We start from the raw sequence: 26,690 nt of genomic DNA on the forward strand, positions 1-26,690 counted from the left end.
AGAAATAAACCCCATAAAACCACTTTCATTCTGAGTTAAGTGAATTCAAAGCTAAGACTCCGTCCTCTTAATCCTTGCCAAAAAGGGTGCTGTGCACCAACTTCAGAAGCAATAACTTGAGAGTCAAGCATAGAATGACTCCTCGTCACCACATGCTCTTCAAGGCCCAGCCTATGGGTGGTCTGAGCATGACATGGGCAATAGGCATCTTTCCCTCTCCACATGGCACAGTGCCAGCCCAACAGTCTCTTGTCTGGACACCTGGAATAGCCTCTGACCCCTAGGTTCCTCCTCTGCCTGCTGATACTTGCTAAGAGACAAATCTGATCATGTCACTCCCTTGTCTAAAACCATCCATGGCTCCCTAGTACTCTCAGAATCAAGTTTCAAGTTCAAGTTTGAGTTCCTTAGGCACTCAAGGCCCTGGAAGTTTCATGCAGCGTTTCTGGAGGGGCCCTTTTGCAACCCTCCACCTGGGCTGCTCCTGCCTGGGTGCCTCCAACAAATTCCTTAAAGGCATTTATAACCCCTGGTTTGCTCACCTTCGCTGGAGGCAGGCTTTCCCTCCAAACCTACTGCCCATCATAGATGAACAGTGTCCAGGTGCCAGCATGCAGCTGGGAAGGGAAACTGCCACAAACCCAAAGCGGCAGGGAAGCTGCCCCTCACCCCCAATCTGGGGGCCTTTCCAGGGGGACGAGGCGCCAGACACCCTTGATGAACTAAAAGGCAGGGCAAGCCATGACCAGCATGGTGGGTCGGGGCACTTAAGGAAAAAAACAAAATCAGCCCTGGAATCTCAGCCCTAAGGATGCTATGGTTGGAGCCAGGCAGTATGGCCTCTTCATTGCCTCAGTTTCCCCATTTGGGGAATATTCTGGGATGCATGGTAGGAAGATGCAGCCCTGGGAACACTGGTCCCCCTCAGCAAGGGGAGCGCATGCACCCCTCGGGCCCCAGACAGACCCGGGAGTGTGGTATGTAATTGAATTTGGCCTAATTACCTAATTGCACTGAGGAACAACCAGTACTGACAGGGACCTCGGGTGGTGGAAGCCAGGAGCCACGAGGCAGTCCCCAGATCGCCTCGGTAGGCACTCAGGGAAGCTGTGCCGGAACTAGCGCCTTCATATCCCTAACCGCCAGGTGGCTTGGAGCCCTGGTGTCATGTTCCCATCTGAAAGTGAAGACACTGAGGTTCAGAGAGAAGAATGTTGCGTAGGGACACCAAGCCAGAGACGTAGAGAGGACATGTGAACCCACATTCCTTCTGCACCTAGGGCCTTTGCACATGCTCCTCCCTCTGCCTGGAACGCCTTTCTCCAGCCTCCTCTCTGGGCATATTTTCTCCTTGCAGCCTTCCTGCTAGGGCCATTTCCTCAAGAAGACTTCCCTAAGCTCCCAGGCTCGTGGACCCCTCCACCTGTCTTTGCAGAAGCCACCAAGGATTACACCATCAGGAATCCGTCATCCCCTCCCTCCTTTCCTGACCAGGCTCCTGTTCCCCTCCACCTGCCTTTGCAGAAGCCACCAAGGATTCCATCACGGGCAAAGGGCACTGATTCCAAGCCTGGCGCTCCTGGAGGACAAGGGCTACAGCCGCCTCGCTCGTACTGCCCAGCATCCAGCACAGGCCCAGGGCACCGTGGTGCTCACACCTGTTTGCTGAACGAGTGGCCGAATAACCTGTGCTTTCTGGGCCTTTTCCAGACACAGTCATTTGGTTTCCTGCCATCTCTGAGCTCAGGCAGCCCTTTCTGCACAAGGAGAGACCCCGACCCCAGAGCCCAGACTGGGTGGACCAGGACAACAGTGCCCCTGGAGGACACAGACCGCCACCCGCCAAGCCACCTCCACACCCCGTCCTCCCTCCCTAGGGGGGCAGTGCCTTTCTCCTCCTCTCCTATTGTTTTCTCTCTCTCGCAGTCCTCTCTCCATTTGGGGTGGGAGGAGAAGAACCAGATGCAAAAGCCCTGTCCCCGGGGGTGGCACATGGGTCTTCCCCCGAGACCACCCACGAGCCTCGCTTCCACCGCAGCTCACAGCCAAGCAGCCGGCTCTCTGGCCACACTTGCCTGCACTCGGCTTCCTCACGGAGCACCATAGCACACCCATTTCCTGCCGGCTGTTTGCATGGGGAGGGCGTGCTCCCATCTCCTCTCCCCAGCTCCATCTCACAGACGTGAGCCCCTCACACACAGGGCCCCCTGCCTCCCCGCCTCCGGGCAGACGCTTAATTGGGAGGAAGTGATTCTAAACATCTGGGGTGCACATCTGAGAGTGGGCTCAGGACCACACGGAGCCTGGAGGAAATGGCAACACATGCAATTATGTCACTTCCTCAGCGGAGGGTGCTCAGGAGGGGGCAGCACAGAACAACAGCAGGCATTTCTGGGGCACAGTCCAGGCCTGGGCTGGGGCAGACCGGGGGCATCTGTGGACAGTGAGCCTGGGGCCCAGGGCAGAGGTCGCATGGACTCCAGGCAGTGCTGAGCTGCAGCCCCGAGAGGAAAAGGGAGACAAAGGCAATGAAGGCAAGAGAAGGAAAGAAGGAGGGGAAGAGGGAGAGAAGAAAGGGGGCAGGAGAGGGAGAGAGCGAAAGAGGAGAGGGAGGAGGGAAACAAGGAGACGGAGAGGGGAAGAGAGGGAAGGACAGAGGCAGAGGACTATTTGCTCAGCTTAGAGTCCTTGGCTCCCAGGACATGGCGCTCCCTGGCAGCCAGCCCACCAGGAGAGCAGCACCCTGACGGCGGAGGGACCCATTCCTGCTCTGGGCCTGCCGGGAGCCTAGGCATGGCCGTCACTTTTCTGAGCGTCCGTTTCCCCGTCTGGAAAAGGGGACAGAGCTCTCCCTGTGGGAGAGTCAGGGACTCTCCTACGTGAGGTGACGGTGCACCGGGGCTATCCCTGCACTGACCCTCAGTTCCAAGCCTTCGGGGCTGGGCGCTTACTGCTGGGAGTGGCTGGCCCAGGAGGCGCCCCTCTTCTTCAGCTTCCCCTTTGCCCATGGGGGTCTGTTGACTTGATGCTTTCCCTTAGCACATCCAGGGCTGTGAGCTCCTGGGGTTCCCTGAGTGCCAATCACCATGCCTGTGCCCCACTGGGGAAGGGTGAAGTAGTTTATCCTTTGCACCGAGTTTCTGCTGGCATTATAATTAGGTGCCTGTTTCAAAGGCAGACTCCTAATCCCCCGCCCCCCCCGCCCCCAGTAATTCCTGTTTCCTGCTGTAGACAATGGTGCTCTTCATCCCAAACAGGTGAAACTGGGTCCTTCAGAACGATCTGCAGGAGCCCAGCCCCAGGCACCGGTTCCCACCTGGCCAGCCCCAACAAGCCAGGAAACAGCGCCGAGGAATAGAAGGAAGCCACTGGTAATAAACAGCTCCTCAAGGAAGGTCACCGGCCAGAGCCCCGAGCTCTAGGGTCTGCTTCTCTCTGGGCCCAGGAACAGCAAGGGCAGACGTGGCCTAGGTGGCCCTGCTTCCTTCCAGCCACCTGCCTGGCCACCGCCCTGTCCCCAGTGAGGAGAATTACCAGCCTGCAGGGCTCCACTGCAAAACACAAACACCTGGTTGCCTGGGCAGCACCTTGCCAGGATGATGTGATCCAGATGGTCCCTTGAGAGGCAGATGGGTTGCCACGGAAACAGAATCACTGCCTCTCCAGCCAGGAGCCTGGGATTGTATATAGATGGGCTGGACCCCAAGCTTAGAGAAGTGAAGTGATTTGCATAAAGCCACACAGCACGTAGGTCTAAGAGCCTGTATGGCAAGGCAGGATTTAAGAATCAGAACAATTACATATGAAGCCCTTTCACGATGCCAGCGTGTGCTAAGCCCTTTGTACCCATTGTTTCTCGAGAGGCTGGGAGGCTTGGCCGCAGTCACACGTGGCATGGAAGTGATGGAGCTAAGCTGAGACCAGTCAGCCTGATCCTGACACCTGAGCTTGGACCCCTGTCCCATGCTGCCCCCAGGTTGTGCATGTCCTGAGGCCAGCTCCATCCTAGGAGACCGCACGAGGGCCACTGGAAGTGTGGAGGTCAGCCAAGCTGAGGCCCTCAGGCTGACACCCAGTTTCCAGAAGACGGAGCAAGTGTTTGAAGTTGGGGCAGGCCCTTCCATCCTGGTCCTCACCCTTCCTTCCTCCTTCTCTTGATTCTCGCCTCCTCTTCAGTCTCAGCCATGCCTAAAGCCATCCATTCAGAGCCATCTACTCATTCAGTCTTTGCCTTCTCACACAAAGGATTCGAGTTACTTTAGAAAGTTAATGAATCTCTTGGTGTGCCAGTTTCCAATCCATAAAATGGGCTGGGCCATTGTATCAGTGCCGATGTTCATAACGTATCCAGCCAGTGCTTGGCATGAAGAAGGAGCTCAAGAGACTGCGCTTTAAACATGGCTTTCTCTCTTGAAAGACTCTTGGGAAGGGTTGCTGGGAGACTAGGTGAGACACAGTCCCTCAAACCTGCCCGGCCTGAGGCACAGACAGGTGCTGCTTGCCCTGTGCAGCCTGCCTCAGCTCTCTCCTCTCCTGCTCCCTCAGCTGGGAGAAAGGAGGTGCTTTTACCCCCTCGTTAGCCTCTGCTGCCTGGAGACAGCCTTGGGCTCCGGCCTGGAGCCTCAGGAAGGGCCAGAGCAGGTCAGGGGGCCTACTCTGGCAGGACCTCTGTCCCGATGCCCCTTTGGCCTGGGGCATCGGGACAGAGGTCCTGAAGGGGCTGGGATCCTATTAACCCTGCCCGAGTTAATAGGATCCCACTCCTCTACTCCCTTGGAGGTGAATGTGGTTGGTATTTACGTTGGCCCTATCTATCCACACAGGTTCCATCTTTTCCAAACCTCACACCACTGCACAGCGTCAGGCACAGGGCTTTCTGCTACCTCCAGGTAGGACGGCATCCTGAGGAAGTCTGGGTGCGGATATGTGGGAATAAGATGGCCAACATGTACACAGCACTTACATATCTGTATACAATAAGACACCGGGCCTTATTCTAACCATGATGTAGGCATGATTATTATCACCTTTTTATCAAATGAAGTGACCGTGAAAGAGAAGTTAAGTGGCTTTTCCGAGGCTGACAGGTGGAGGGCTGGGTGGGACTCACACCCAGGCAAGCTGCTCCGGAGTCCGGGCTTTTAATTACAGCTCCCCTCTATAAAAAGATGAAGGGTTTCTGGAAAATATACCTGAAACGGGCCGGCTAGGAGATGCGGCAGTAAGAGCTGACATGTACTGAATGTCCACTTTGTGCCAGCCTCTGCCACTCACCATCTTGGGGCCGTGAATACTGAATGAGCTCAAAGATGGGTGAGTACTTAACCCACCAACAAGGACAAATCATCATCAAACACTGTACTTAATGTTTCCACCTCCGGCCCTGGCTGGGTAACTCAATTAGAGTATCATCCTGATACACCAAGTTTACAGGTTCAATCCCCAGTCACAACACATCCAAGAATCAACCAATGAGTGCATAAATAAATGGAACAACAACTTAATATCTCTCTCTCTCTCTCTCTCTCTCTCTCTCTCTCTCTCTCTTTCTCAATCTCCTTTTTTCTTCCCTTCCTATCTCTCTCTCAAAAAAAGAAAATTGCCTGGCCAGTGTGGCCCAGTGGTTGAGAGTGTCAACCTATGAGAGTTTGATTCCCCATCAGGGCACATGCTGGGGTTGCAGGATCGATCCCCAGTAGGGGGCTTGCAGGTGGCAGCCGATTAATGATTCTCTCTCACCATTAATGTTTCTATCTCTCTCTGCCTCTCCCTTCCTCTCTGAAGTGTGTGTATGTGTGTATATATATATATATATATATATATATATATATATATATTTAAATATATATATATTTTATTGATTTTGTACAAAGAGGAAGGGAGAGAGATAGTTAGAAACATCAATGAGAGAGAGTCATCGATCAGCTGCCTCTTGCACACCCCCTACTGGGGATATGCCCGAAACCAAGGTACATGCCCTTGACCGGAATCAAACCCGGGGCCCTTCAGTCCCCAAGCCGACGCTCTATCCATTGAGCCAAACCAGTCTTGGCTGAAGTATATATTTTTTAAAAAAATCTTTACCTCAAGCATTTCATGTAATCATGACAAGCTCACTTGAGCCATTACCATCCTTTTCCAGGATTTCATGTCAACTTGCTCACTAAAGGGCAGCGTATGGCCTCAGGGTCAGATATTCTTGCTCGAATCACAATTCCTGCTCTTTGTGCCAAGTGACCTTGGTTAAATCGCCCAGCCTTCCTAAAGCCCATTTCCTCCTCTGAGAAAAGAGGAGACGTGGGTCTGGGATCACGGGGAATAAGTGAGCTCATGGATGCTCATACATGGTGCCTGGTTCTGGAAAAAATGCTGATCAAACATTTACTCTCATCATCTGATTTCTTTCCTAATCCAAACGCCCTGGCCCTGTACGTCTGCACAGGCAAGACTGATGACACCTGCACTGCCGTTAATTCCTGCCCATCTGTCTCACCCAGAAAGTATTTACAAGGCTGGGGCTTGCAATGCTTGCTTAAAAAGTCCCAGAACCACCACACCCACTTTCTGCCAAGTCCCTGCTCCATTTCACTCTCACACCCTCCAATCCCATGAAATCCCTCCTCTGGGGTGAGAATGCTAAGCTCCATCTTAAAACCAAAGCTCCGGCTCCCTTAATCCTCTTACCTGGCTCTCTGCTCTGTGCAATTAATTGCTGCCAATGGCTCTATTCACTTCCAGGGGCAGCCGTGGCACCTGCAGGGCAGCCTGGGTCAGGGGGCCTGCTCTGGCAGGACCTGTCTTGATGCCCCTTTGGCCTGGGCAGCTGAAGGCAGCACTGTGGCTGCACGTGGCTGCCTGGGTGCCTGTAGGGTGGTGAACCTGTGGCCTGGATCTCCCCAGGAGCTGTCAGCCTTGGGGACACCTGCAGAGAAGCAGGAGAGCTAGAATTTTGGTCCCACTTCTGTCCCTGCCGGGCCACCTCCCCGTCCCTCAGAGCCTCTGTCTCCTTATCTTTCAGTGGGCATCAGCCTGCCTGGGGGTCTCATGAGACTGGACAAGGAAGGCCCTGTAAAAGGCTGTGCTGGGTGTAGGACAGTGGTCGGCAAACTGTGGCTCGAGAGCCACATGCGGCTCTTTGGCCCCTTGAGTGTGGCTCTTCCACAAAATACCACATGCGGGCGTGCACATATGGTGCGATTGAAACTTCGTGGCCCATGCGCAGAAGTCAGTTTTCGGCTCTCCAAAGAAATGTCAATCGTTGTATTGATGATGTTTGGCTCTGTGGACTAATGAGTTTGCTGACCACTGGTGTAGGATGACTGTCATTTCTCCCCTACAGAATGGGCGTTCATGGATTTCAAGCCTTGAGAATGGGGACCCTGTGTGGTGCCTTTATATGCAGAGGTAGCCCCTACGCTCAGCGCAGAGTGGGCCTGGCACAAGATGCTAATTGTTCCTTGTCCTAAAAATTCCTTTAAAAATTATTTTATTAACTTTTTTATAGAGAGGAAGGGAGAGGGATAGAGAGCTAGAAACATCGATGACAGAGAAACATTGACCAGCTGCCTCCTGCACCCCCCGCCCCCCCCCCCCGCCATTGGGGACGTGCCCGCAACCAAGGTACATGCCCTTGACTGCAACTGAACCTGGGACCCTTCAGTCCGTAGGCCAACGCTCTATCCACTGAGCCAAACCGGTGTCCTGCTCTTAATGGGCGGAGAGCTGGCCCAGGCTCTAGCTGTGGAACTGGAACCTGTAGCTAAACCCGACACAGGGCAGCCTCTGTTGTCGTTAAGTTCAGTTTCTGGGGCACGGGACACTGGTCTGCCAGTTACGGCAGTGAGGTAAGATAGAGAGTTTCCTTTAAAAACGTCCACCTGGAAGTCACAACGAGTGAGAAACAGTATGAAAATCCGACCCTGATAGGAGCGGGACTGGGAAGCGGCGGGATGATGAGCTGGGATGCAATGACTGGCGCTGGCAGGCGCTCTGCTGCTGGAGCCCAGGCGCCTCCTCAGGCCCTCTGCTCAGGTGCTCCCACGCCCCAACCTACGCAGCCCTCAACCCACAGTGGACGCCCGGCGCTGGATCAATGCCTCCTCGCCCTTGCTTCTCAGACTGAGGAGGATGGCCTACTCAGTCTCCCAGAGCTCCTTGCAGGTCCCACAGCAGGTAGCTTGTTAACCACACCTTTCACCAGCCTCCCTCACCCCCTCCCTTGTCTCTTTTCCCTGCTTCTCTACCAATGTTTTCTGGAATCCCCCTGAATCAGTCTCATAGCAGGGTCTGCATCTGGTTCCGGTGGGACTCTAAACTCAGACACCATTCCATTGGGGCTCCTCCAGCAGCCCTGCCTTTCCCTACCATGTGCCTCATCAATCCCGCCCTGTCCCTTGAAGCCCCCGGTCCCACTCACGTGGCCAGGCCGAGGAGCCCCTGAGTGCAGGTGAGAGAGGCAGCCCCCTGTTGAGAGGCTTCTGCACTGCCCCTCAGGGTGCTGGCCCCCAGGCATCCCTGCCAGGGGTGGATGTCTACCCCCCACCCCCTCCCCGTTCTCACTTTGGACAGGTCTGGAAAACAGAGGTGCAGCCGCTGGGCCTGGGCAGCACTGCCCTGCACAGCCCGGCTCCGTGGGGGGCCGCGATGAGCTAATCCTGCAGCAGAGTGCAGACAGGAAGAGAGCCTCCCCTGAGCGGAGGCCTGCCCCAGGCCCTGGGGAGCCGGTGAGGCCGGCGCTGGGAAAACTGCTGAGCCGGCCCGGAGACAAGGGCGCTCTTGTCTCCCCGCCCCTGCCAGCTCCAGCCAAACCCGGGAAGAACCACAACGACCTTTGCTGCTCCTGCTCAGAAACGGGATCCGTGCTCCCTGAGAAAAACGTGGCACCCCACCCAAGCCGGGAGAATTGGTATTTGTAAGTAGACGTTTTGGTATGTTCCCTCCGTTTCTGTTTCCTGTGCCTACATACATGTATGTCTTACCTGTATTTGTACCTGGTTGAAGTCATACAGAACACCCCATTTTGTTCCCTTAAAAAAAACAACCAATGTCGTGAGCACTTCCCAGGGGCAGTGATTGTTGGGAGAGCTCGTTTTCAATGGCTGTGGAGCGGCCACCAAATACTGAGCTCGCTTTTCTGGGGATTGGAGCTATTTCTAAATACGCCTTCTCTCGTCCTTCCATGGCACGGCGCCCTCCTGGCTGTTCACGCCGGACACCCCGGGGACCATCACAGCCACCCCTCCCCCCAATTCCTTAGCCTGGGAACCATGTGTCCACAAGCCCTGTCCCATGGGCTCCTCCCACTGTTCCTTTTCTCCCAAAGGCCACTGGATCCCAGGCCTCAGCCCTCAGGGAGCTGGGGGAGGGGAGGAGAGCCAGGGGCTACTGACCCAGGACAAGCTACCCTACCTCTTTGCTCAGGGTCACCCAGAGGTCCAAGCCCTGCTTCCGGCCCGGGAAGCCACGTGACCTCGGTCTGTCTCTTCCCCGGGTGGAGCCTCTGTTTCCTTCTCTACAAAATGGGCTTGCTGTCAGACCCCCAGGGCCTCTCCGACCGAACTGGCAGGGGGTGAGCGCGCGAAAGGTTTGGTCCAAGAAACAGGGCTGATTGCAAGTCAGTTCCCAGGGGCCTGGCCATGAAGTGCAGCGTCCTTTCCCTGAGCAGGACCTGCCTGCAGGGCAGGGGCCAGGGCCGGAGGAAGGAAGGCAGGTCCCTCCCCCACCTCCCGGCTCTGCGGAGCTCGCACGAGGAGGGGTGGGGGCTGATGTGCGGGAGGAAGTCTGTCCCTGGCCTTGACAAGGCGCCCAGCCAGGCGGCCTGGCATTTCAAGGGCAAGGGAGGGCCTGCCTGCCCGCCGTCTCTGGGAGAGCCGCAGGCATGAACAAATCCCCTGCAATTTGCACCCACCAATCCCGCCTGCTCGCCCGGCAGCCGCAAGCCGTTTTTCACGCAGAGCTGCGCACAGCTTTGTTTTAGAGAGACAGATCTGGCAGGGTGTCCCTGAATGAGGCCATTTGTCCTCCCCGGTGATGGGGATGGGAAGGCGGCTGGCTGGTTGTGTGCTCTGGGGTGGGCAAGAGGTTGGGGGGCGGGGATAGGGAGGCCATGGGGGATGTATGAAGGGGGAGATAGGCCAGGGATGTCACACCACTGTGGATGTCTGACTGCCTTGTTCAGCCAGGTGGGAGCAAGCATTGTTTTCAAAGACAGAGGGTTTGTGACCCACCTTCTCCTGCTTAAGGAGCCTGGGGAGAGGGGGTGAGCTGACCTGGCTGGCCCCCAATGCCTGTGCCCTGGTCCCTCCCAACCATCTGAAGGAGGCGGGACTCTCTCCATGGCCCGGGGTCGGGTCTGTCTCTGAGCCCTGGGACTGCTGTGGAAGCCCTGGGGCTGAGGGCTCCAGGTTAGACAGAGACCTGTGTGGGCCATTCCTGCATGGTCCCCAGACCAGGAGGAGAAGGCAGGACCCAACACATCCTGATTCTTCGCCTCCCTGGCCGGCTAGGGCCCAGGGTCTGCTGTCACTCCCCTGGGCGCTGTCAACACCTCAGGGAAACCGGAGCGAGCAGATGCTGGTCACCACAAGCAGGCGATCTGCTCTGTGGGGCTTCCCCTCCTGGTCCGGGGCCAGGCAGTGTTGGGGGGAGAGGGTGTGCTGGGAATAGAGGTAGGAAAGGCACGTGCCCATAGGTCCTGGGTGTGTCCAATGGTGAGAAATGCTCAGTGTGTGACAATGGGGGGCATGGCACTCCTGCGGCAGGTCAGCCACCACCAGTGGGCTGTGGGTTCAAGGTCCCCACTGAGAAGTAGGCACGTGACTGGGCAGCGAAGTCTTCCAGAGAGCAGATGTGGGCAGCTAACCTGCAGTAGGACCTCAGATGCCTGTGGGCCACCTCCAGGTCCCGTGTGTGTGTGTGTGTGTGTGTGTGTGTGTGTGTGTTTGAGTGTGTGATGGATAGCCACCCTCTCCACTGCTCACTGGGGAAGGTTGAGCTCCTCTCCTCGGGTTTCAGGGGCTGCCTGTTTCAGCGCCCCCTCTCTCCTGAGTTCTCTGCTCCCTTGTCTTCCCTTCCCCAGGCACATACAGGCTGCCTCTCCCAGGATGCTGCCCGGACACCCTGGCACCCCCTACCTGCTGCTCTCTCCACACGTGCCCCTCTACCCACAGCCCGTGCCTCACCTCCCCCAGATGAGAGCCCAGTCATCACTGAGCTGTCCTGGGAGATGGGCAGGCATGAGGACACGCCCCTGCACCTCAGGCTCTGGCTGCCTTGCTGTGGCCAGGGGCAGTCCCCCCTTCCCCGGACCCAGGCTCCCATCCTTTGAATTCTGGCATTCCTATTATTTTAACTTGCTGCTGGGCTGCTTACAGAGGTCACAGAGGCACTCGAGCATGGACAGTAGCTGAGGCACGCAGCGGGCTCATGGGCACCGTGGTGTGGTGACTGCTTGGTGCTTGGCGCCCACGGAGCCAGCAGGCATGGGCCCGCTCAAGTGCGGAGGAGGCTGGCATTTCGGTGCTGCCTGCCAAGTTGCTGCGGGCGGGCACGCAGTGGCAGTGGGGCGAGTGGGCATGCTGCAGTCCTGGGGGACAGGCCAGGTGACCTTCCGCATAAGGCAGAGGAGGGAGCAGCTTGGCCCCCAAGGACCTTCTCCAGGAGGAGGCTCCTGCCCGCCGAGTGTGCGCCTGCTCCTGTGAGTGAGCGTCAGGCTAAAGGCTGCACCAGAACAAAGAGCTGGGGGCTGGGTATCTGAGGGGCCCACGTGGAGTCGCCTGACTTGGCAGTTTGCTGCAGTGTCTGCGCTCTCTCTCTCTCTCTCTCTCTCTCTCTCTCTCTCTCTCTCTCTCTCTCTCTCTCTCTCTCTCTCTCACACACACACACACACACACTCACTCACGAAGAGCACTGCCCCCAGGCCTGCTCCAGCTCCAGAGCCCACCAATGCTGGCGAGCACAGCCAGCCCAGCCCAGCGCCATCCCTCCTGACAAAGCACGCTCCTTACTGCATGATCTCATCCACAGCCCTCATCTGGCCCCAGCTTGGCCTCCTGACAAGAGAGACAGGCAGGGAGATGTAGCAGGAGAAGAGGTGGGGGAGGCGGGCAGGGAGAGAAGGGGAGAGACACACACAGACACACAAAGACATGCCTACAGCTCCCCCGACACACACACACACACACACACACACACACACACACACACAAGCCCCCTAATGCATCCCCCCGAGACACACACACCATCTCACACACACAGACATGCATGCACACACAAACACCAAGGAGAAAGTCTGAGAGGCGGAGGGAAGGGAAGGACAGAGACAGAGAGACAACATCAGAGACCCCCAGAGAGAAAGGAGGGGAGGGACCTGGAAGGTGAAAACTGCACAAGCCAATCAGACATGGTGGGAGCCCAGATGGAGACTGCAAGACTGGAGGGCAGAGCGGCAGCACACGCTGGCTGCAAGAGCTCTGAGGCCAGAGAACGTTCTAGAACTGCAGAGGCCTGGCTGGGAGGGGCCTGGGCAGGCCCAGCTGTGGGCAGGGCGGCCATGGGGACCCCCACAGCTGTACCAGAGGTGGGTTACCCAGGTCATGCACCCACAGAGCCTCGGGGAAGGAGAGCGGAGGAGAGCTGTGTAACAACAGGCAAGTCACAAGGCCTCTCAGCTTCAGCTCCCTCCTTAACGGGGGTAGGTAATACCTACTGGGCATTACCTAGACCCATAAAGCTGGGGCTGCAGCAAGATCGGGGAGCACCCAGCATGCATCAGCAGGGCCATAAGAGACCCGGGAGGGAGGGCTGCACGGGGCCTGACCTCTTCCCCGACAGGGAAAAGCTGGGGCTTCTGGGGGACCCTACTTTCCTGCTTCCCCCTAACCCTTTGACTCGCTTTCCTGCCTTGGTTTTGCCTTTGACCTATCCTTTAGTCAAGGGGCGGGGAGCCATTTTTCTGCCAAGGGCCATTTGGATATTTATAACATCATTCGAGGGCCAGGCAAAATTATCAACTTAAAAATTAGACTGCTATATTTGGTCAAACACTTAATTAACTCAGCCCTGATGCCTTGGCAGGGCCGGACCAAAATCTGAGGGCCCTGTATGGCCGCGTGCCAGAAGCTCCCCACCCCTGTTCTAGATTCACCCCCTTGTCTCCTCCCAGCTCCGCAGGAAGGGGAGCCTTCCTGGTCCAGCCGCCAGCATCCTCGTCCTCATGTCCCCAGCCACCCGCCAACCAGCTCCCCTCCTGCCCCCATCTCACCCCTGCAACCTGTTCTGTTCTAGTTGGAACAATCCTTGCAAAATGGGAATGTAGCCATGTTCTCATTATTTTTAGAACAAAGACCTAATCCTCAAGACAGGCCCCATGGGCTCTCACCGCTGCTCACTTCTGCTTCCGGGTTCTGCAGCCTCTGCCCTGTCCCTTCAGCTAAAAGCCATGCTTCCTTCCACCTCAGGGCCTTTGCACAGATGGTTGTTCCATTTATCTGGGAAGTAGCTCTCCCTCCTTTTCTTCACCTATTCAACTCAGCCTTCTGCCACTCCCACGTGGTCTCATGGTGTCCCTGAATTTTCCTTCATGGCACTGATCACAGCTTAAACTTTCACACATGCATACACACAGATACACAAATGCACACGCACATGCGCCTGCGATGGTCTGATCAGTGCTTTCCTCTCTCACTCTCTAGACTAGGGGTGTCGAACTCAATCAGAGACGGGGCCAAAATCTAAAATCCAGCCTAAATCGCGGGCCGTTTGGTTTACTGAACAGTCATAAACTGTCATTGTGATGGAAACGCAGCAGAGTGCAGTGATGACAGCGCGGTGCGGGCCACATTGCAAGGCCTGGCGGGACGGATTTGGCCCGCGGGCCTTGTGTTTGACACATGTGCTCTAGACCAGTGGCCAGGAAACCATGGCCTCTACCTGCTTTCATGAAAAAGGTTTTATTGGAACTAGCCACACTCCTTCATATCGCCTTTGGCTGCTTTTGCATGGACTGCGGGGCCTAAACTATTGACTGCCAGGCCCTTTCCAGAAAAAGTCCGCCAATCCCTGCTCCAGACCGCGCGTCTGCCAAGGTGGGGCCGTGTCTGTTTTATTTCTCACGAAGCCCAGCCCTGGCCAGGTGCCTGCACAGAGCAGGTGCTTATCAGAGACATGGATGCACATGTTTCTGGGATAAGGAGCGATTTTTACCTTGTCAAAATTGTATCGACTTAAGTTATTATGAAAATTGCAGATTCCATCTGGAACAGACATCACTTACGAGATTCCAAGAGCAATACTGGCAAGCAGTTCAATACAACAGCGACTTCTCAACCCAGGCCTACTCACCCTGACCCCACCGCAGCTCCTGCCAGCGCGACCCTGGGGCCCCCCCCCCTCCCGTCCAGAGGTGCCCACGACCTGGTGCACGACTGCCCGCAGACATGAGATTGGGACTTGGGAACACACATCACGGATGCCCTTTGAATGTTTCCATTAAGGCTCTTTCTACATCCACTCCAAAGACCTGGTCGACGAACTCAGAGAAAACTTTGTCTGTTTTGTCCTAATTCAGAGAAATGGTTGATTTTTTTTCTCTTTCAATTAGTTGTTCTGACTTGATAAGAATGTTAATAATTGCGAGACACTGTGCTTGGCGCTGTACATCTTTCTAGAACTTACAGTGATGACTGCAAGGTTGGCCACATGGTCATTCCTGCCTTCCCGGGGAGAGAAACTGAGGCTCAGAGACCACATGCTCAGCAGGTGGCCGGACCGGGGTGGGACAGGCCCTCGGAGAACTGAAGCTTACACCGCACTCCGGCTTCGGCGATGAGGATGGTGGGCAGTGTGCAGCCCTCACAGGCATAAGCCGCCTGCCGCTCAGAGCCTCTACGTAAGACGGGGCCATGAGGCCCCTGTTAGAAGCCTGCACGTGCTGATTTGTTTTTATTGAACATGTTTTTGAATGACTATTGTGGAGTGGCAGAGTTAAGAATGCTGACTCAGGAATGGAGACCTGGACTTAAATCCCAGCTCTGCCACTTTCCAGCTGAGTGACCCGGGGAAATCTCTTCAGCTTCTGGAAGCCTCAGGTTCCTCATCTATAAAATGGGAATGATCACAGTGCTCATGCGCAGGGGTCGCTGCGGTGACAAAATGAGACAATGTGCCTGCTGTTGGGGTGCGGCGTGCCTTGGACCACCTGTTGGCCCCGAAGTGCCTCTGAAGGCAGGAACACTTCCTGAGACAAGGAACAAGTCCTGCCCACGGGCTCTGAGCCCGGCGGCCCCTGTAGGCTCACACCACATCCGGATAAACCTCGGCACTAGCCCACGGGGGCGGCGGACAGCCCTGGGTTAGAGTCCAGCTCCCCTCCCACGTCCCGATGATGTCCGTGGAGCCCCCCTCGGTCACCTACCGGCAGACTTCGGAGTGAACTTGTCCCGGTTCGCGGCACACACAGCCAGCAGTCTGTAGCCGAGGTCCAGGTCGAACCCTTGCTGAGCTGCCACCCGACTGACCACCTGCCAGCAAGAGGGGAAGGGAGGGCAGGGGTGAGTCACTGCTTAGCCCAGGCCTCTGAGCCCAAGGAGCAGATGTGCCCATTTTATGGGTGAGGCAGGCAGGCTGAGGCCTCGTCAGTCACTCAGCAAACAGGGACAAGCACATCTTCCAGGCCAGGCCTCCCAGACCCCAGAAGGCCCATGCCCACCTCCTCCCCGCCATCATTATAGATCTCCTGTACCCACCGTCTCGGGGCCTCGCTGCCTTCATACTCCAAGCAAGGTCCCTTCCCAGAGCACTGACACCCATCCCCACCCCCCCGCCCAAATCTGCCCACAGGGAGAAACACTGACTTAGGACACTGGCTCCCATGGAGCTTCAGCTTGGAGTCGCCCAACTGCCAAGCCTCCCCAGACAGACACTCCTCCATTCCTCGCGGCTCAGCACTGGGCCAAGCCCCTTGCAGGCCCTCGGACCTCAGCCCAGAAACTGTACAGCTCTCACACGTGGCCTGGGTCAGTCTCCAGGGCCACGACTGGCTCGCACACAGGCGGCTTCCGTAAGCACATCACCAATAGCTGCGTATCTGGAGCCTGGAGGTCCCACCCACCTCCTGTGACCCTACTAGTATGGCCCCGGAGGGAGGGGGGGCACAGGAGGGAGAAGGGAGGGCCCCGGAGGGCTGGCGTCCCCAGAAGCAGTGTGGGCCAGGGGCTCCTGGGCCTTGCAAGTGGCCCACAGGCTCCCGGCCATCAGGCCCCACTCCCTCCCCTCCGCTCCCAGGTGTCCTGCGCCGGCCAGCGCTGCTCCCTCCTGCCCGCCTTCCTCATTAACGGCAGGCAAATTAGGCTCCTTATTAAGAAGAAAGGACCTTGGGAGATGGAGTCGCTCCAGGAAGCAGCTGGGCGGCTCAGGCTGCCTGGGAGAGGAGTCCAGAGGTGGGCTCTCCCTTGAGAGAGGGAGACTCACCGCCAGACCCTAGAGACCTCCTGCTGCCGAGGCGCACGGAGCCCTGGGAAGGCCCCAGGGGGTTATGGGGTTGGGCCTGGCCCCTGTGGCCATTAGAACAGTTCCCCATAAGGTGCTTTCTATGTAGGGGGTCCTTACAAGGACTCTAGGGCTAAAAAGGGTGGCAACACCACTAATCTAGGCCGACCCTTTCATTTAAAAATGCAGACCCTGGAGAGTGTCCGTGGTGAATCAGAGAAGAGCGGAAGATCCCCTTCCCAGGACCCCCGGAGCCTCTTGGGATGGGGCCCGGCCTCCCCACCCCATCTCCTGGGACCCCCCTGGAAGGAGGAAACAGGACTTTCTCAGGTTAGAACGTCTGCTCAGCTTCTCGGCCTCAAGCAGAAACCCCTTCTCAGCCTTAAGCAGAGGTCTTCATTCCCGCCCCCTGCCCCCCAGGCCTCTTTCCCATGGGCTCTATTCTCTCCTGTACAGTGATTCTCAACCCCCCCCCCCCACACCATGTTCCAGAATCTCTGGGCCACCCCAGGGCGGGCGTAGCCTTACTGTGAGCTGAGGCTCCTATGTTCAAGCAGGAAAACAAGGCCCTAGCTCTCTATGGCAGACAGACAGACAGGCCTGCGGACAGACATGCAGAGCCCTCCTCGGGGAGGAGAGCCCTGGGGGTGGGCAGCGTGCACAGGGAGTCCGTTTGGACGGGAGCATCAGTGAGGCTGCTGTTTGTGGGAAATATCAACACGGTCGAGCAGTATAGGAAAAGAGCTGGCTCCGGGCGCTGAGGGCTGAGTAAACGTTTTGAAAGCAGCGATGCTCCAAGTCCTTACAACGGCTCGTGAGGGGGTGTTGTTATCTGTCTTACAGATGAGGGAACTGAGGGTGAAACAACAGCCCCGGGTCCTTAAGAAGGCCAGGATGTGACCCCAGGCAGCCAGGCCCCGTGCACAGTCCGCTCCTCCTAAGAGAGGGCCTCCTTCTCAGCCCACAAAGGGTTAAGGCCACCGCTTCCAACCAGCCTGGCCCGGAGAACCCTCAGGCCCCAGGGTGAGGGCAGGAAGGTAAAGGTCCCACTGTTTGGCCAATACTGGCTAATCCTGTTGCTCTGGTTTAAAAAAAAAAAAAAAAAGAAAAGAGAAAAAGTAGCTACATTGAGCAAGAGGGGCCTGGTGCTGGGGCAAGGGCTGTCCTGCAGGCCAGAGGAGCGGAAGTGTGTCCCCAAGGCCCCGAGCACCAGCCTTCAGAAGAGTCACTGACAAGGAGGCTGAAGCCGGGAGAAGGCAGGACCTCACTGAAGGTCACACAACACAGGTGTGGCCGAGCGTGCTGCGCTGGACCCTGTGACCCCAAAGTGCGCGTGTGCCCCTGGCTGCTGGGCCCAGGCTGAGGCCCCTGGGCAAGTCCCCTGAAGTGGGCCCAGCTGAGCAGCCTGTGGTGTTTCGGAGGCCTGCTCCCTGCCAAATGGGCAGCACCTCTGTGGGGTCCCCTGGCAGGAAGACCCCCTTCCACAAAGGCTGTGGCAGGCAGCCTCGTGCTGCTGCCCTCTGCTGGCTGCAGGGCCCACCCAGTTCAGCCCTCTGCAGGCTGGCTGGCTGAGACCCGGACCCCATGCCTGGGACCGACAGGTCGGAAAATCCAGCCACTTGTGCCACAGAGAGAAATGGACGCCCAGATGAGGCTCCTGTTGATGTGCTAACTGGTCTTGGTTTCCTTCTTCCACCTCAAGAGAGGGGGCTGTGTCAAGGTCACGTGGCAAATACGTAAATCCCACGAAGTGAGTGCGTTGCTTTGAAAAGTGGTGAGCCTTCAGGCCGGGGAGCAGGGCAGGCTGTCTGGGAGAGTCAGAGAAGGGTTTCTGTTCCCGTGTGGGGGCCGGACACACAGCCAGCCCCTTCTGACTCCAGCCGTCGTCGTCGGGGAACAGGAGGCATGCTGGGCCTGTGCGCTACTCCTGCTCCCCTCTATCCTGTGCAACCTATGGCTCAGTCACACAACCTCTCTGAACCTCAGGCCCCTCTCCCGTGAAGGTCTGAGGATGACCCCCATTTCCACAGCGATGTGTGAGGGCTCTGCCATGCTCAGTCTCGTGGCTGTACCCTAACCCTTCAGGGCACTTGGTTACCAGTCTCAGCATAGGGCCGGGCTGGTCTTTGTGCTGCTGCTTTGGAGTCAGACATGAGACAGGGTTCTGGTTCTGCCACTTACTAGCTGTTCTCTCTCACTCAAGTAACTTAATCTCTCTGGGCCTCAGGGTCCTCAGATGTAAAATGGGTACAAAATGCCCTCCTCGCAAGGGTGACAGCCAGCACAGAGTTCAACCAACGCTGTATGTGATTGTCTGCCCAGGGCTTTGGCAGTGAGGGCTTTGAAGCTGCAGGGACTTCCTTACAGGAGAGATGAGGCTCCCGTTGATGTGCTAACTGGTCTCTGTTTCCTTCTTCCACCTGCCTCCCCTCCCTGAGCCTTCTAACAGGAGGAAGAGGCAGCGACCAGGGAGGCCTGACTGTGAGGGGGACACCAGAGAAACATCCTGGCTCTGTCACTAAGGTGGGGGCCGGGGAGTGAGCAGTCAGCACCATCAGGAAAAACCTGGTCCTGAGCCAGGGAGGTGCCCCAGGCTCCTGCACTTCTGAATCCTGGGGTCAGAGGGCATAAAGGGAGGGTGGACCAAGGCCTGCCAGGGGCCCAATGGGGCCCAGAGCCAGTCCCTTGAATTGTGCCAGAACTGCTTGGAAGCAGTGGAGCAGTATGGCACAGACATGTCCGTTTTCTGCTGAGGCTAAGTGGTTTTTAATTTATATCCTCTAAGTAAGCCGGATCCAGAGGAATTTGCTCCCAGAAGTCGCCCAGGGGATTGTGGCAACCTGGGAAGCGCAGGCTGCCACCTGGATGGGGCGGGGTACACGTGTTTGGTGGGAGCTGGACAGCCTTGCCGGCTGGGGCCCTTGGGGTCTCTGACCGCCCCAACCCACCCCCCTCTGTGGGCAGGGCTTGGGCTAAGGGTGCCTGGGGGAGGGGAAAACTGGCAGAATGGCCCTGGGGCACCCGGGGGTGGTCAGCGTTACCAGCTGAGACTATGCCAGCTGCTCCCGCACTCTGTTGCCTTGTTTGTAAACCAGGGTGATGATACCTCTTCTGCCCACCTTGAAGGGTCTGATAAGGCTGCAAGGGGGCAGTGCCCAGAAAAGTGCCTTCTGTGACTCTCCTGCTCACCTTTTTCTCCCACTGGTTCTACTGAGCTCCAAGGACGGTCAGACTCGGGTCACGGCAGCTGTGGCTGGTGGGCCAAGAACCTTTTTCTGACTAAGTAGCAGGTGCAGGGAGTGAGGGGCAAAAATGGCTGTTCAACCAAGTATATGCCTTAAGCAGGGGTGCCATGAGGAGAGGCCCAGCAGAGTGGCACTGTGCCTTTGTCCAGTTTCCCCTGCCTGGGAAGCACACCCCTTCCCCTGTTCAGTCAGACCCTAAGAGCCCTCCCTGGACTTCCTCCTCCAGGAAGCCCTCCACAATCCCTCCATCCTACCCTCTAAGGATGCTCCTCTTCAGAGCTCCTATCCTCACCCAAATCGTATCCCATCACCCATCTGCTGAAGACCTTGCAAGGGCTGGCCACCGCCCTTCAGATATGCAAACCATTCTCGCTTGGCCTGCTGGCCCTGAGTTAGCTGCTTTCTGCTTCCTCTTCAGCCTCCTCCTGAGCCCTCCCCCTTTCGAGGGCCCTGTACCTTGAACAAGCCAAGCCCTGGGGCCTTTGCACTGGCAGTTCCCTCTGCCTGAGGACCCTTCCCTCTCATCGAAGCTGACTCCTTGCCTGCAGGTCTCAGCTGGAGGTCACCTCCTCAGGAGGCTTCTCCTGACCGCCAGCCTGTCCTCACAGTGTGTGTCCTTCGTGTCAGCCTCCCTGGGAAGTCAGCTGCTTGGGAGGGGTCTGTCTGCCGCACTCACCGCACCCCCTCTGTGCCCCGCGCAGGGCCTGGCCCACTGCAGGGACTTGGTGAGTATGTATGGAGTAGTGATGAGTATTAATGAATGGATGAATGACAAGGCTACTAGGGCGGAACAGTTACTGGCCATCTGATGCCCACCTGCCAGTCCAGCCCAGTCAGGGCCATTGTCTGATTCAGCTTCAAGCCCCACGCCCTAGGCAGGGCCAGGCTCGGGGCAGGGTGCTGGGGAACGTGGCAGCCTGCCTGGCCGTGCATTAGGGGTGATGCCCAACCCCTCCTTTACTCTGGCTGCTGCAGCTGGGGCGGGAGTGAGGGCCTCGGTAACATCTGTCCCTGCCCACAGGGCTTAGCCTGAACCAGGATCCCCGCAAAGAGGATTAAGGGAGCTGGGCTGGGAGGGAGGGAGAGCAGGGGGCTGAAGGCTGAGGAGGGCTGCTGGGCAATGCAGGTGGCAATCTGAGTTGGCCTGGTGCTCCCCATGGGGGCCAGATGGTGTCGGCTTTGGACACACAGAGGAGCCTGGGAGGGGCCTGGCGCATCCCTGCCCAGCATGCCTGATGGCCAGGGGCTTTGCTGTGGAGGCAGATGGGCCTCAACATGAATCCCAGGTCTGCTGCTCACGGGCTGGGGGACATTGGGAGGTCCGGCACATGTCTCCGTTTCCTCCTCTAGAAAACGGGGAAGGTGGCAGGACCAGCTGCACCGAGTGGGGGTGAGGATTCCTGGAGAAGGTGTGCCTGGCGGGCCAAGCTCAGCATCAGGCAGAGAAGAGGTGCTTGGTAACGATGGCCCACCTTACAGTCCTTGTGGTCACTATTCCTCATTCCAGGCCCGGATGTTCTGGGCCTTTCGGGGACATTCTGGGCCTTTCGCCTACCTCCTGGCTGCAGCTTCACAGGAAGTGTGATGACCTCATGCTTTCCCCATTGTTTGCCCTGGCCAGGCCTCCATCTTAGTCTCTCCTGCCCACTCCTTGGGGTAGCGGGGTTCCCCAGCAATCTGTTACCCACGTTCTCTTTAAAGCTGACCCAGGCCCTCTAAGCAGCTGTCCTCACTGGCCCCCGAGGTGCCCTCACACTGACCGAGACCGGTCACTGGCCGGGGACATTCACGAGCATCGGGCTCTTTCCCTGTGGCTGTGAGCCAGCAAGTTCCTAAACTTGGCCAACTACACCACCAGCTCGGGCCTGGCCTCCGCTGAGCTGGCATCCTCGATCCTTCCCCAGCTGAGTTAACGTCAGTTCTCGGGATCTCGTGTGCATCCAGGCCTTTGCACGTGCCCAGGTGCCCGGGACGCTGGCTACACTCTGCAGCTGGTGCAGGTGGACCACGGTCCTGTAGATGGCGAAGTGGATCCTTTTCTCAGCATCCTGTGACCCGCCCGCCCATCTCCCAGGGAAAGCTCCCTTTCCGTATCTCCTCCACCTTTACACAACTTTCTCAGCCATCTCTTTCCACGTCCACGTCTGTCTCCTCTACTGAAGAGGAGATCGGGCTTGGCAGAGCCTTACTCATCATTGGGTTTGCAGGGGATTGTACATGATAAACGAGGGATCAATCAGTCTCATTTAGATAGGTGGATAGATGTAATAGGAGCTCAATAAATGCTTATGGGAATAGCTATGTGGATGGATTACCATAAAAATAGCTCAATAGGTGTCTACCTAAGTCAAAGAACTAATGACTGGGTAGATGGACAAACCCTTCAAGAGCCTCTCTGCTTTGCTCATGATGGAACATTTACCCCATCAGACTTACAACTCGCCAACATAGGCCTGGTCTCTCTCACATCATCCTGGGGACTGTGTCTCCCCATCAGACCAGTTTCCTACGGTGCCTGTATGTCAGGGGTGAGCACAGAGGGCCATCGCCTCCATCGGGGATGTCTTCCTCTCTCTCATCTCCATCACCCATGGCCTCCCCTGCCCCTGCATGCTGGTCCCAGCCACCTTCTCTGGGCATGTGCAGATGGGGAGGGTGTGGACTCACCGTCAAACAGCCCATCAGGCTCTGCTCGAAGGGCCGCTGGAAGGCGCGTGGGTCTCCACACCAGTCCAGCAGCTCCGTGGCGGCATTGTGGAAGTTGGCAGGGTTCTGTAAGTGCTGCGGGGGGAGAGGAGACAACGTGAGGTCCTGGGAATGCAGATGGAGTGGTAGCAGGGAAGACCCCAGGCCTTTGGGAGAGGAGACTCCAAGGCCGATTAATGAGTTTTCTTCACCTTCTCCTCATACACCTTCCCTTTGCACCTCCTTCCCAGCCAAACCTGGGCAGGATGGGGATGAGCAGCCGCATTGTAAAGGCAGGAAAACCAAGGTCAGAGAAGGACAACGACAGTAGGAATTAAAGTGATGTCTGGGTTCTGGCAGTGCGGGAGTTGGACCCTCCCTGGTTCAGGAGGGTGCCATCTGGCCCCCAAAATTGGGGGTTAGCTTTTCCTGAGCCAAGACAGGCTGGTCCTGGAGATTCCTTCTTGACAACTCCCCTCCCGACCCCTCCACCCATGGCTTCACACCAAATGCTACCACAGCTGAGTCACACAGGAGCAGGGGGCTGGGAAGCTGGACCTAAACCAGGTTGTCACACCAGGGCCCGGTGGATGTGGCTTTTCAACTCCTGGTCTCCGGGGCCCAGTCTGCCTCGGCCCGGGGCTGTCGGCATTGTTGGGAGGGGTCCCAGCTGAGCCCAGGCCCCTCCCAGTCAGGGGTCTAATCAACAGAAACTGATTCTGGTGCCAAGGCCTCTAGACCCGGCCTCGGACTCGGGCCTTCCCTCCTTGACTTATACATGTCTTCCAGGCCCCGCTGGGCAAGGCACTGAGCCCAGCACCATGGAGCAGGTGGGGAGAAGCTGGGAACCCCATGTTGGGGGTGACTAAGTGTGGGTCCTCCAAAGGGACATCTCCTGGATGTCCCCAAAGGTCGGAGTGTAGGCAGCTGCAAAGGGGAAGGTGGTCCTTCTGAGCTTCCTGTGGCCTGGGTGCTGGGCGGCACAGCTGCCCGGGGGACTGCCGCCTCCCCACCTGCAGCAGGAGCCAGCCTGTGCCAAGGCGGGGAGAGGTCTCAGGGCTGCAGGTGCCAGGAGTGGGAAGGGAGCAGAATGTGCTGTGTGAGCCCGGGCAGGGCCTCTGGGGGTCACTCTGCCTTCACCTCTGACCAGCTGCTGAGCTAGGGCAGCGTTTTTCAACTAGTGTGCCGCGAGATGTTGCCTGGTGTGCAGTAGGTGCAGACAAGACAAGAATTTTATAATTTTTCACTATTTTGTTTACTTAATATTTCATAATAAAGTAATTATAAAATACTTTCTTTGTGTTTATTTGATTCCTATTCAAGAGAATTACTTTATATTAATATATAGTCAATATAGGCACAGAGTTAAATTTTTTAACATTTTCTAATGGTGGTGTGCCTCGTGATTTTTTTCATGAAACAAGTGTGCCTTTGCCCAAAAAAGGTTGAAAAACACTGAGCTAGGGCACGGAAGCTCACGGGACGGTGGTGGAAATGTGTTTCTTCCACATAGGGTTTTATGACTGTTGTCCTATCTAACGTGGCTTGTGCAAGGCAAGGTTTAAAATGGGTGGAAGCAAGTGGCACGAATGAGAATACCCTCCTTCCATGAAAGAACAAGGGGAAAGGGAGATGAAGGAAAGGAGAGGGCAAGCATGCAGCCACACAGCCCTGTCACAGGGCCGGGTGGGGACTAAACAGGAGGAGGCTCACCCAGCTCAGGCAAAGCGCCCGGCATGTGGGGTGTGCCCACATGGGGCTGCCCTTGGCCATGTCCGCCTCCCCAAGGCTGTCCAGGAAGCACGGCTGAGCTCGCAGCTCACAGCCCTGGCTCCACCAGCACCCTCTCTGCAAAGGCAGAGCTCGGTGCTTCGTGTGCAGTGCCCGGGAGAAACGTCCACATATAGAGGCACGCCCTGTGGGAGGGCACAGGGGTCCTCACCTCTGTCCCTGTGCGCAGAGGTGACTGGTCCCTCCGAGGCCACGGGCGGCTCCTGGCTGCACCAGGAAAGCCGGGCACATTGGCCAGTTCCCTGCCCCCCAGCCTCCTTTTGCTAACTGAGTTGTTACGTTTATTTACATGATGTCACACTGCATGAGTAGGGGCAGCAGCAGCCTCAGGCTGCTCTCTGAGCTGCCTGCCCGCAGCACCCCCACTCTTGGCACCCTCTTTGGGGGCTCTGGGCTCACAAGTGGCCCATGAGGGCAGGCTAGGGGCCATCAGCTTGGGCTGTGAGTGGTCACCCCTGGGCACCACTCATTGGTAGGAAGAATGTCAGGCATACCATTCAGAGGCTGTTGCTCAGCGGCTCTGCGGCTCTGGCCAAGACCCTTGCTTCCCTGTGCGCTGGTCGCCCATTTCCGCTCGAAGGTAACAGGCGGCCACGGAGAGACTGAGTGATGAAGTAAAGTGAGCGGGACAGACCTGGACCCAACCCCACCTCAGCCACTGAGCCACACAGCCCCGCTGTGTCCCGAGCTGCAGGTCCCTCATCTGTAAAGGGGGTGATGGCAGCTCGCAGGGCTGCTGCAAGGGATAGAAATGATGCCCCTGATGACATCCCCACAGAGGGCCAGGAGACGGTGGCTACGGCTCTGCATGCTGAGACCTTTGCACGTCTCTCGTTTCTTCTACGAGCGTCTTGAGCACAGAAACAACGCCCTGTCCACCTCTGAACCTGGAGATGGCACAAGGCCAGGCCCGCACAGGTGTCAGTGAGCAGCCAACTGTCCAAAGGAGGGTCCATCTGGAGGGGCCAGGAGGCTGGCCACTTCAGAACAGGTCCCAGGGGCACACGGAGAGGCTGGTGGGTGCGGCTGGCCAGCCGTGGGGGGGCTGGGCATGGGAGCACAGATCTGACCCACAGGCACAGGCCTCCCTGGCTATGGCAGGGAGGACACTAATCCCCCGTCCCCACCAGGAAGCCTGCCCATCTCCACAGTTCCTCAGGAGATCTGGGCTCTCTCCACTGCCACTGAGCTGTTGGGGCAGGAGTAGTGGACAGTGCCCAGACCAGGAATTGGCTACCCAGACCAAGTGATGAATGCCTTTTCCTGTCAATCCACCTGTAAATCAAATGACCCATCCATCCATCCATCCATCCATCCACCCAAATGTGAATCAGTTCATAATCATCCATCCATTTACCCACCCACCCATTCAGCCATTCACTACTTTATCCATCACTCATCCATCCACTCATCTACCTACCTATCTACCTATCCATCCAGAATTTATCCAACCACCAACTCACCCATTCATTCATCCATTTATCCATCTATCATCTAAATATCCCCACCATCCAACCACCTCACTGCCCATCCACTTGTCCATCCACCCACCCATTTATTCATTCCCGTCGCTACCCACTTATCAGTCCACCCCGCCCCCTTTACCTCGCACCCTGGCCTTGGCCCTAAGTGAGGCTTAGAAATGGATATGGCACATCCTCTGCTCCCAAGGAACGTAGCCTGGTAAGGGGCCTGGTATATGCTCTGCAGGGCCCACAGCTCAAGGGAGAAAGAACAGGAGGGGTGGGGCAGCTGGGTGCCCAGGATGCATTGGAATTCAGAGATGGGCACTGGGATCTGGGGAGGCTGCTGGGCAAAAAGAGGCCCATTTGCATGGCTTTGCAGGTAAAGCCCAGAGGTGCCTGACGTCTGAGTGGGGCACAGTGCAGAGGGCACTGATGCTTCTGGTACCTGAGGTTGAGAAGGGGAAAAGGCAGCTGAGCCAGAGGTCCAGAGGGAAGATGGGCAGCGGGGTGCGGGGGATGGTGAGTGCAGCGATGGCTGGAACAGGGTGGGCGGTGGGGGAGGGAAGGCTCTGCTGGAGGAGAGGGGCAGAGAGGAGAGCGGAGAGTCGGAGGCTGCAGGCTGGAGGCCCCTGACTGGAGCCCTCCCAGAGAGAGGTAGGCATCGCCGCCACATCCATCATCCTCAGCATGCAGACCTGCCCGCCTTTCTCTTCTGATTAGGATATAGGACGTCTGAGAACCAGCAGTCCTCAGCCAGCTGCGGCCACCCTCTGGGGCAGCTGGGGAGCCTCTGACCTGAGGTGTGGGAGGGGGCCTGGAGGAGGCAGAGAGCTCTGGGTGGCGAGGAGGGCATCTGGCCAGCTTGTTCACCCTCACGAACATGCCACTGTCTGGCCTGAGCGCAGAGCTCCATGGGTGTGTGCACACGGTGTGCGGGCAGACCGGGAGGAGCAGCTGCGGTGATCCCTGCCTCCAGCCCTCCGCACTCTACGGCTAAGCATGCATTGCCATGCCCACT

At 57.2% G+C, this 26,690-nt stretch overlaps 1 protein-coding gene across 7 annotated transcripts in view; it reads right to left on the minus strand.

The window, feature by feature from the left end:
* The window catches only part of ZMIZ1 (zinc finger MIZ-type containing 1), a 166,337-nt gene that overhangs the window by 66,890 nt on the left and 72,757 nt on the right, over positions 1-26,690 (minus strand). For all 7 annotated transcript variants that reach the window (XM_036438080.1, XM_036438082.1, XM_036438083.1 and 4 more), the window contains 2 exons: positions 22,398-22,511; positions 15,413-15,518 (listed from right to left, as the gene is read on the minus strand). In XM_036438080.1, coding sequence (XP_036293973.1) covers positions 15,413-15,518; positions 22,398-22,511 — 220 coding nt within the window. The remainder of the gene's footprint in view (positions 1-15,412; positions 15,519-22,397; positions 22,512-26,690) is intronic.

The sequence above is a fragment of the Pipistrellus kuhlii genome, unplaced genomic scaffold (assembly GCF_014108245.1).
Source record: "Pipistrellus kuhlii isolate mPipKuh1 unplaced genomic scaffold, mPipKuh1.p scaffold_m20_p_15, whole genome shotgun sequence".
Taxonomy (NCBI): Eukaryota; Metazoa; Chordata; class Mammalia; order Chiroptera; family Vespertilionidae; genus Pipistrellus; species Pipistrellus kuhlii.